At 39.4% G+C, this 11938-nt stretch overlaps 1 protein-coding gene across 2 annotated transcripts in view; it reads left to right on the top strand.

The window, feature by feature from the left end:
* Positions 1–643: 643 nt before the first annotated feature.
* The window catches only part of gpc2 (glypican 2), a 50140-nt gene continuing 38845 nt past the window's right edge, over positions 644–11938 (top strand). The window contains exons 1-5 of one of the 2 annotated variants that reach the window (XM_058798322.1): positions 663–778; positions 879–1020; positions 2242–2400; positions 4165–4299; positions 4387–4562. In XM_058798322.1, the coding sequence (XP_058654305.1) occupies positions 891–1020; positions 2242–2400; positions 4165–4299; positions 4387–4562 (600 nt within the window). In that variant the 5' untranslated portion in view covers positions 663–778; positions 879–890. Of the gene's footprint in view, positions 1021–2241; positions 2401–4164; positions 4300–4386; positions 4563–11938 lie in introns of both variants that reach the window. The other variant, XM_058798321.1, reaches the window with a different exon arrangement.

The following is an 11938-nucleotide window of genomic DNA, read 5'->3' as shown; positions in this document are numbered from 1 at the left end:
TCATATAGTTTAATAGTTTAAGTCACCATTGCACCCCGCTGACACGGTTTTCATTTTATTTGTGCAGTTATTAAAAAAGGTCTTAAAAGTCCTTCGAATTTGAAAGCTCCTGCAGATACCTCATCAGACAGATACACATCGTGTCGGAATATTAATCGAGTTCAGGTCACTTTCAGGAGTGATTTAGGCTAGCTGCATGATTCATGTGTCTTCTGTATATAATGCATGTCTTTCAGGGGATATTAATTATCCTGTCAGGCTGTTATTGAAAATAAGAACCTGTTCTTGATGACTTGCCTGGTTAAATCCTAAAGTTTAAATAAAGAGGAAAATGAAAATGAGCGGTGCCCATCGTCAGTTAAAGATCAACTAACACGATCAGTAAAGGCGCTTAAACGAGTGAATGCATTTACAAATGCTCGAGAATAGGATATTTCATGATAGAGTTTACAAATCTGGGAATATTTCAAATAAAGACATGAAATAAAACCAGTGTATCAGTTATACAGCGCTATGACGCCCCTGAACGCTTTAATGATTTGTATCCGAAGTTATTCATCAATCTTGATTTTTGGGAATAAAAGCATATTATTTAATCTTACGATGTGAACTGGCTGAATAAATAATCGTGTTGTTAAAAAACCAACAAAGAGAAAATGTGTGCGCGTGTGCGTGTGTGCGTGTGTGTGTTTCTATTGTTCAGACACACTCTCTGTGGAGGCTGTGTGAGCGCGCGCGCGCGTGCACGATCATCCCGGGACAAAGACGGTCGCAGCAGGTTCGAGTCTCGTCTTTATTTTGTGTCAAACTGAATAAATGTTATTTAGTGTTTAGGGTTTAGTGTCTTCACTGACTCTGTGATTGTGAGGATGATGAAGGTGTTTGTGAGGATGATGAAGGTGTTGCTGTGTTTGATCGCGCTGTGGTGCGCCGCGGGCGGAGCGAGGAGCTGCGGAGAGTCACGCCGGGTTTACGGAGAGAAACACGGGCTCAACACCGCGCCGCACACACACATCAGCGGTAAGACACACACACACACACACACACACATGTTCGTTTTTGTGAAAAGTGGGGACATTCCATAGTCGTAATGGTTTTTATACTGTACTTACTGTATGTGCTATTGACCTACACCAACCCTACACCTAAACCTACCCCTTACAGGAGACTGTGCATTTCAACTTTTTTGAAAAAAACTTAATTCTGAGTGATTTATAAGCGTTTTGAAAAGTGGGGACATGGGTCAATGTCCTGAGATGCCACCTTCACCTTGTAATACCTGCCATACCCTCGTCATTATACACATCTATGTCCTGACTTTTCACAAAACACACACACACACACACACACACACACACACACACACACATCAGCGGTAAGACACACACACACATCAGCGGTAAGACACACACACACTTCAGCGGTAAGACACACACACACACTTCAGCGGTAAGACACACACAACACGCACATCGGTGGTAAGACACACACAGACAGACAGACAAACAAACAAACAAACACACATCAGCGGTAAGACACACACACACACACACTTCAGTGGTAAGACACACACAACACACACATCAGTGGTAAGACACACAGACAGACAGACAGACAAACACACATCAGCGGTAAGACACACACACACACACACTTCAGTGGTAAGACACACACACACACACACTTCAGTGGTAAGACACACACAACACGCACATCGGTGGTAAGACACAGACAGACAGACAAACAAACAAACACACATCAGTGGTAAGACACACACACACACACTTCAGTGGTAAGACACACACAACACACACATCAGTGGTAAGACACACAGACAGACAGACAGACAAACACACATCAGCGGTAAGACACACACACACACACACTTCAGCGGTAAGACACGAGTGTGTGTGATCTACTTTCACTGAAGCTGGATCTATCAGCCCACCTGTCTTTGTTTACAAACATTATTAGTTCTTACAGAAATACTCAGTATAAAAATATATATAAGGTGTAAGTGAATGAAATGATGGAAATTAATTAATGATGAGATGCACATAAATAATGTTGTAAAGTGTAAACGGATTACAATGGAAAATGTGACTTTTGTTTGGTTTAATTTCCCTGTGTTCTGATCATTTAGATACATGTAATATTAGAAAACTCTGAATTTAATAGCAGCCACGGATTCATTTCCGTCTGTGTGTGTGTGTGTGTGTGTGTGTGTGCTTTGATTGGCAGGTGAGCACCTGCGTCTGTGTCCTCGTGATTACACCTGCTGCTCCAGTCTGATGGAGGACACACTCGCGCACCAGAGCGAAGCTGACTTCCTGTCTGCGGTGCAGGACACCAGCCAGTTCCTGCTCACCACCTTCACCCAGAGACACCGCAAGTTTGACGGTGAGGACCTGATTGAGAGCATGAATGACTGACTGCACTGTAAACATCTTGACACTCATGAAACAACCTTCCTCCAGAACCTATCATTTCTCACCACAGTCCTGAGCAATGAAGCGTGTGGTGAGAGAGTCTTCTGATTCAGACCGCCTCTCATTGACACATAAAGCATAAAGGTTCCCACAAATGCATGCCGTAATTCACTATTACAAGATTAACAAGTGTGGCCCCGCATCAGGACAAACCTGATAAACATACATAATATACATGGCTTTGTAAGCTCTCCATGCATTACACACACACACACACACACATATATATATATATATATATATATATATATATATATATATATATATATATATAAACTGTACCTCGAATATCAAAACATAAGCATTTTCATGCCATTGGTCTGTGTAAAGGAAAAATATATTCTGAAGTCCATCATATCTTTCACAACATCTTCATGAGGTTTATGAGTCCTACAAACTCAAGAACAAATGACACTCATGGTTTTAACGCTTGAGAGTGAAAAAAAAAACACTTTTTTAAAGACAGTCACTTTTCTGTCTGTTTCTTTCAACTTTATTTGAATATATTTGAATTTATTTACATATTTTGTATTAGGGTATTTATTTGAATAATCCATCATGTTATTGCGTTGATGATCAGATGTGGCACTGTGTCCATCTTGTTATTTGGATTTATATTTTTCTTTTAAAGAAGACATGATAGAAAATGTGCTGTTTTGTGTTTTTGGTTACACTTTATTTCGATAGTACACTTTAGACATTCTACTAACTATAAATAACTTTGTAACCATATGTCAACTGTATGTCTACTAACTCTCAGTAGGGTAGGTTTAGGGTTAGTATAATAAGTTGACGTATACTTGCAAAGTTTCTCATAGTCAGTATGTTGTATGTTGTGGACCCATTTTGTTTCTTTTTGATGTTGTGGGCCTATATTTCTGCTGGAGGTCCTGGACATCTTGTTTAGACACATGGCGTCATGGATTCTAACAAATACCAACAGATAAAAAATCAATAAGTGACTGACTCTGTTAGAAATCGTATAATGGGCCATGTTTGGATCTTCCAACCGTACAATAATCCAAACACAAACCTCAAAAACAACACAAAAATGGGTCACTGAGCACAAAACCAAGCTTCTGCTGGCCATTCCAGTCCTCTGACCTGAACCCTGTAGAACATGAGTGAACTGAAGAGAAGAAGCTGTGAATCTAAAGGGTCTGGAGTGATTCTGGATGAAGGAATGGTCTCTGATCTCTTGTCAGGTGTCTCTAACCTCATCAGGCATTATAGGAGGACATTTAGAGCTGTTAAACTGGCAAACGGAGGTTTCAAAAAGTATTGAATAAAAGGGTGCCGTTAATTGTGGCCAATGTGTATTAGAGAAAAACATTTATTTCATAATGATATTTCCCTCAATTTTAAATTCTTATTATCCGATAAAAGGTTAGATTTTTTTGAATTTTTTTAATAAAAGATCAAAAGGATTAACAATGCAGATTAATTTTCACAACCTTCTTTGATCATATTTACCAAGGGTGCCGATATTTTTGTCCATGACTGTATGCAGTATGTGTGATATTGCTTTCAATAATGTGGAAAAATCTCTGTTACCTTCTTAAATCAGCATTTCCAGATGCTTTAAATTCACTTGTTGGGGTCATAGAGACCTGAAGTTTTTTTAGTGAATAAATGAAAATGTCTTTTTCTCTGGCTTCTGTCCCTGTGGTGTCAGAGTTCTTCCGGGAGCTGATGGATATGGCAGAGAAGTCGATGAATCAGATGTTCACGCAGACGTATGGTCATCTATACACACAGAACGCTCACATCTTCCAGCAGCTGTTCACCGACCTGCGGCGCTACTACACGGGTCTGTGTGTGTGTGTGTGTGTGTGTGGAGCGAGGCCTGTGTGATTCTGGATGACCCACTGATGTGTGTGTGTGTGTGTGTGTGCAGGGGGCAGAGTGAATCTGGCCGAGGTGCTCTCTGATTTCTGGGCAGGACTAGTGGAGCGTGTCTTTGCTCTGGTTAACCCTCAGTATCAGTTCAGTGAGGAGTATCTGGAGTGTGTCAGCAAACACGCCGAACAGCTGCGGCCATTTGGAGACGTCCCTCATAAACTGCACATTCAGGTAACTGTTTTTCATTTTATGACCAAGACAAGGGTTTCTTGTTATCAATTTCTTATTTCTTTTTTTTTTAAAGATTTATTTTTGGCTTTTTTTTTAACTTTACTAGTGTAGGACAGTGTAGACGGGACGGGGTCAGGAAAGGTCCTCGAGCCGGAATTTGAACTCGAGACACCCGTAGCGCAACAATGCAATATGTCTGCACACTCCCCACAAGGCTATCGGCGCCGACATGATCTATTTTTGTTATTAAAAGAGCAGATGTGTTTATGAAAACACATTCTCTAATCTGTCATTCACAAAATCACGTGCTGTTCTTCTAATTCTGAAATATGAAATACTGTGAGATTCTGATGACACATGTAAGAAAACATGATGAGGACGTTGAAGATCTAGATGAAGATGTTTATTATAGCATAGCAGTGACAAAGCACATGTAGTACCTTGGGTTCAGCGGAGTCGGAATGAACCCAGAACATCCTATTTTTAAACCTTTTATACATTTTCAGTGTACTACCCTTCATGTAAATGAAGTTGCTCCTGTTGTAACAGCTGTAGTCTGTATGTTAATTAAGTTCTGACACCCCTTTGTCTGAGGTGGTTCTCCGTCTCCCACACCTGTCCCATTCTACAATTGGTCACCATTTGCTCAGGATGTGATCATCCCAAATGGTCTATAAACAACATAACTGTTGACTTTCTTCTTCGCTATAATAATTAAGTCATTTTGGGAAATGAGCATGATCAAACATATTGTGGAGTGGAAGCTGGGTCGAGGCAGACTATAGATTCTTACACACAGGAAAGTAAAAAAATTCACTGATCTCAGGTTGACTTTGTAAGCGAATTACAGTTAAACCCCAAAGAGAGCCCAGTATACTCAATAAAGCCCAGGAGTCAAATCTGAAGGTCAGTCAGCTGACAGAGAGATTACTGAAGACAGAGTTCTCCACACTTCCGGAGCCTTCCTCCAACTAACTTACAATGCAGAAACACTAGTAATTATAGTCATATTGACGTCATCTCTACAGGTTCTGATGGGTTAACAGCACAGAAAATTCTAGCAACATCCGAACATGATGTTCTTTTCTTAAAGACAGTATCTTGGAGACACTTCAAGTTTCATTCGTTGAAGTTTCACACTTCAAGTTTCAAGTTTCATTTGTAAGCAATTTTCATAAGAGCTGTAGGTGAGTCTAAATCATCTTCATCTAATTCATCTTGTTCTCATCTGGGCAGCTGCTGATTCTCCTGCACACTGTTCCTTTGGCATCATATTCCTAAACAACCCCTGCAAATATGCCACTAGGTAAAACAGAGACAATCGCTTTTCTCTTCAAGGTTCAGCTGCAGCACATCACTGAAACACAACAATACTTTCACACAGAGCACATGATTCACTGTCAGAGTTTAATATATAGCAATTAATGCTGCAACACACCCTAAAAAGAATCATAAACATTAAGCATACAGTGCCTTGCAAAAGTATTCATACCCCTTAATTTTTTTCACGTTTTATGTTGCTGCCTTATATTAAACTGCTTTAAATTACTTTTTTCCCCACATCAATCTACACTCCAAACACCATATTGACAAAGCAAAAACAGAATTGTCCCAACTTTGTAAATTTGTTAAAAATAAAAAACTGAAATAAGTATTCATACCATTAACTAAATATTTAGCTGAAGCACCTTTACAGCCTCAAGTCTTTTTTGTTTGATGTGACAAGCTTTGCTCATCAGCATTTGGCAATTATCTGCCATTCTTCACCTCACCTGTTCACCTCTCAAGCTCTGTCAGGTTGGATTGGGGCAGGGGCACATTTTCAGGTTTCTCCAGAAATATTTGATTGGGTTCAAGGCCAGGCTGTGGCTGGGCCACTCAAGGACATTCACAGAGTTGTCTATAAGCCACTCTTGCTGTGCTTAGGGTCATTGTCCTGTTGGAAGGTGAACTTTCTGCCCAGTCTGCGGTTCTGAATGCTCCGGACTGGGTTTTCATTAAGGCTATCTCTATATTTTGGTGCATTGAGCTTTTCTTCTACTCTGATGAGTCCCTCAATCCCTGCTGCTGAAAAACAGCCCCACAGCATGAGACTGCTACCAGCACACTTTACTTTTTGGGTTGGTACTCTGCAGGTGATGAGCAGAGCAACTTTCCTTCAAACATGATGCTTGGTATTAAGGTTCATCAGACCAGAGAATCTGTTTCTCACAGTCTGAGGGTCCTTTAGGTGCTTTTTTGCAAATTCCAAGTGTGTTTTCATGTGTCTTCACTGAGGAGAGGATTGAGTTTGGCCACACCATCATAAAGCCCAGATCGGTGGAGTTTTGCAGTGATGTTTGTCCTTCTGTAGGTTTCTCCTATCTCCACATATGATCACGGAGCTCAACTAGAGTGACCATCAGGTTCTTGGTCACCACCCTAACCAAAGCCCTTTTTCATCAATTGCTCAGTTTTTCCAGGAGGCCAGCTCTAGAAAGAGTCCTGGGCTGTGTTTCCCAAAAGCATCGTAAGCTTAAGTACATCGTAGACCCATTTAAACCAATGATAAGGGTATGAATATGCAATGGAATCATTTACGTTTTTTATTTTTAATAAATTTGCAAAGATGTTAAAAACCTGTTTTTTGCTTTACTATTATGGTGTATGGAGTGTAGATTGATGTGGAAAATTAAAAATTAAAGCAGTTTAACATAAGGCAGAAACATAACAAAACATGAGAAAAAAAAAAAAAAGAAGGGGTATGAATACTTTTGCAAGGCACTGTATGTAAGAGTTAGAGTAGCGTTGTTTATGAGACCCACATGATATAAAATCTAACATGTATAATGAGTCAGATGAATTATTACAAAACAAATACATATTTATTCTCTGAATGTGTAAACACTGTTACTGCATTCTGACTCGGGTCAGAGCCTCAGTCACCTCTCAGATACCCAATATAGACATTAATCAGAATCAGCTTTATTCGCCAAGTGTGTGCAAACACACGAGGAAATTGTTGTGGTTTTTAAGAAGCTCTTGGTACATACATGCATACATATATACATACATATCTGTCATGAGAACAGAAACATTTAAATAAGACTTAACAATAATTAATAATGTGTATGAATCTGGAACAGAAGATTTATGTACAGATTTGTGCATTATTTACTCTGTATAGGCAAGGCAAGTTTATTTATATAGCACATTTCATACACAGTGGTAATTCAAAGTGCTTTACAATACTCATAAAAAAAATAATGATCACAACAATAAAAACAAGGAATTAAAAAATAATAATAATAATCACAACAATAAAAACAAGGAAATTATATAAAAATTGATTTAAAATGAATTTAAAACAGTTAAGAATAGAAAATGATTATACATAAAATACAGTGCAGTTAGTTCGGACGTAGCACAGTGCTCATTCAGTAAATAACACAGCTAAACAGATGAGTTTTGAGTCTGGTTTTAAATGTGGCTAATGTTTTAGCACATCTGATCTCTTCTGGAAACTGGTTCCAACTGCGGGAGGCATAATAGTTAAAAGCGGACTCCCCTTGTTTTGTGTGAACCCTTGGTATTTCTAACTGACTCGAGCCTAATGATCTGAGTGGTCTGTTAGGATTATATTTAGTGAGCATGTCTGCAATGTATTTAGGTCCTAGGCCATTGAGTGATTTATAAACGAGTAAAAGTACTTTAAAATTTTATTTCGTTTTTTTTTCGATATTACTATCTCTTCTTTCAGTGAGACCTGGTCAAGACGGCAGCACATAAAGTTTCATACGAAAAGAGTCACAAAGACAGTACCACAAATTACACAATCACAATTCATAAATAAAGTCTGATCATGAAAAACAGTGGGGCAAAAAAGTATTTAGTCAGCCACCAGTTGTGCAAGTTCTCCCACTTAAAAAGATGAGAGAGGCCTGTAATTTTCATCATAGGTATACCTCAACTATGAGAGACAAAATGAGAAGGAAAAAAAATCCAGAAAATCACATTGTAGGATTTTTAAAGAATTAATTGGTAAATTCCTCTGTAAAATAAGTATTTGGTCACCTACAAACAAGCAATATTTCTGGCTCTCACAGACCTGTAACAACTTCTTTAAGAGGCTCCTCTGTCCTCCGCTCGTTACCTGTATTAATGGCATCTGTTTGAACTCGTTATCAGTATAAAAGACACCTGTCCACAACCTCAAACAGTCCAACTCCAAACTCCACCATGGCCAAGACCAAAGAGCTGTCAAAGGACACCAGAAACACAATTGTAGACCTGCACAAGGCTGGGAAGACTGAATCTGCAATAGGTAAGCAGCTTGGTGTGAAGAAATCAACTGTGGGAGCAATTATTAGAAAATGGAAGACATACAAGACCACTGATAATCTCCCTCGATCTGGGGCTCCACGCAAGATCTCACCCCGTGGGGTCAAAATGATCACAAGAACTGTGAGCAAAAATCCCAGAACCACACGGGGGGACCTAGTGAATGACCTGCAGAGAGCTGGGACCAAAGTAACAAAGGCTACCATCAGTAACACACTGCGCCGCCAGGGACTCAAATCCTGCAGTGCCAGACGTGTCCCCCTACTTAAGCCAGTACATGTCCGGGCACATCTGAAGTTTGCTAGAGCGCATTTGGATGATCCAGAAGAGGATTGGGAGAATGTCATATGGTCAGATGAAACCAAAATAGAACTTTTTGGTAAAAACTCAACTTGTCGTGTTTGGAGGAGAAAGAATGCTGAGTTGCATCCAAAGAACACCATACCTACTGTGAAGCATGGGGGTGGAAACATCATGCTTTGGGGCTGTTTTTCTGCAAAGAGACCAGGACGACTGATCCGTGTAAACGAAAGAATGAATGGGGCCATGTATCGTGAGATTTTGAGTGAAAACCTCCTACCATCAGCAAGGGCATTGAAGATGAAACGTGGCTGGGTCTTTCAGCATGACAATGATCCCAAACACACCGCCCGGGCAACGAAGGAGTGGCTTCGTAAGAAGCATTTCAAGGTCCTGGAGTGGCCGAGCCAGTGTCCAGATCTCAACCCCATCGAAAATCTTTGGAGTCCGTGTTGCCCAGCGACAGCCCCAAAACATTACTGCTCTAGAGGAGATCTGCATGGAGGAATGGGCCAAAATACCAGCAACAGTGTGTGAAAACCTTGCGGAGGCTTACAGAAAATGTTTGACCTCTGTCATTGCCAACAAAGGGTATATAACAAAGTATTGAGATGAAATTGTGTTATTGACCAAATACTTATTTTCCACCATAATTTGCAAATAAATTCTTTAAAAATCTTTTTTTTTTTTTTCTCATTTTGTCTCTCATAGTTGAGGTATACCTATGATGAAAATTACAGGCCTCTCTCATCTTTTTAAGTGGGAGAACTTGCACAATTGGTGGCTGACTAAATACTTTTTTGCCCCACTGTATCCTTTAAAACATTATACAAAAGACATTTAAAAGTACTCAATGTTGGAAGTGTATCCAGATTAATTACATTTTGCAATTCATTCCAGGCTCAAGGAGCATAAGCAGAGAAAACACATTTACCAAATTTTGACAATACCCTTGGAACTGTTAAACGAATACAAGAACCTGATCTAGTACAACGACTGTTGATATGTAACGTTAACAAATTAGAAATATAAGATGGTAATTTACCTAAGAGAGCCTTTATGATGAATAAATACATATGTAACTTTATCCTTTGATGTAAGGATAACCAAGTCTAATTTTCTAAGTAAAGAAGTAGCTGCATGCATATATAGATGATCACCATAATCAATTATGGATAAAAATGTACTCTCTACCAATTTCTTACGGGCCTTATAAGGGAAACAGTTTTTGAGACAATAAAAGAAGCCTAATTTTAGTCTAAGCTTTTTCAGCAACTTATCAATATGTATATCAAAAGCTAATCTTTCATCCAACCAAATACCTAGATATTTATAGGAGCTGACTCTTTCTATAAATAAACCATTCAAGGTTGTAAGTATAAGGTCTGTTACCTTAGTATGACCACGACTAAAAATCATATATTTTGTCTTATTTAAGTTTAAAATCAATTTTAACTTTAACAACGAGCACTGCAAAACTTGAAAAGCATCCTGCAATTGCTGTAAAGCTTGTTCTAAAGAAAACGCTGCCGTATAAATAATTGTATCATCTGCATACAAATGTATTTTAGCTGAATCTATTCCATGACCTAAATCATTAATATAAATAGAAAATAACAAAAGGGCTAAAACGGATCCTTGAGGAACTCCAGTATTTATGTGAAGAAAAGGTGAGTTGTAATTTTCAACAGACACACATTGAGTGTGTTCTGAGAAAATTTTTAAACCATTTTAAAGCAGCTTCACTGAGACCTATATACCCAAGTCTCTGTAACATTAATTTGTGATCTACTGAATCGAAAGCTTTAGACAGGTCAATAAATAAAGCGGCACAAGACTTTTTACTATCTAGAGCAGTTATAATATCGTTTGAGACTAATGTAGCTGCAGTAATGGTGCTATGTCCCTTTCTGAACCCTGACTGATAATCCTGAAGAATATTATTAGCTGACAAAAATTGTTTTAATTGATCGTTTATCAGTGATTCAATGACTTTTGCTAAGACTGGCAATTTAGAAATAGGACGATAATTATTTGGATCAGCAGGATCACCCCCTTTAATAATGGAATAACCATTGCATCTTGCTATGAAAGAACTTCACGCAGCCATCAGTAAACAACAGACTGATCACCCGGAAGCGGCTTTTATTGTTGCAGGTGACTTTAATCACTCAAACTTAAAGTCAGTGCTACCCAAGTTTCACCAGCATGTTTCCTGTCACACCAGAGGAAACAAAACCTTAGACCATGTTTACACAAACATGGCTGGAGCTTACGTTGCGACACCCCTCCCCCACCTGGGACAGTCAGATCACCTTTCTTTGTTCCTCACCCCCAAATATGCACCCCTCATCAACCGTGTGAAGCCATCAGTGAAGACCATCAAGGTGTGGCTCTGCGGGGGCAGATTCCACACTCCAGGAAAGGTTTCTTCACACAGACTGGAGTATGGTTGCTTCTCAAGCCACCAGTGGCGCTCACACAGACATTGACTCCTACACCTCCTCTGTATTGGATCATATCAATATCACCATTGACAGTGTTACAACCCAGAAACAGATCACCACATATCCAAATCAGAAGCCTTGGATGAACAAGGAAGTGCGACTCCTGTTGAAGTCACGCAACACTGCCTTCAGATCAGGAGATGCACAAGCCTACAGCACATCCAGAGCAAACCTGAAGAGGGGCATCAAAAAGGCCAAGCACTGCTACAAGCTAAAGATAGAGGGACACTTTTCCAACTCTGACCCTCG

Source organism: Onychostoma macrolepis, chromosome 14 (assembly GCF_012432095.1).
Source record: "Onychostoma macrolepis isolate SWU-2019 chromosome 14, ASM1243209v1, whole genome shotgun sequence".
Taxonomy (NCBI): Eukaryota; Metazoa; Chordata; class Actinopteri; order Cypriniformes; family Cyprinidae; genus Onychostoma; species Onychostoma macrolepis.
Note: the sequence above shows the minus strand (reverse complement) of the source record. Positions and strands in the feature narration are given on the sequence as shown.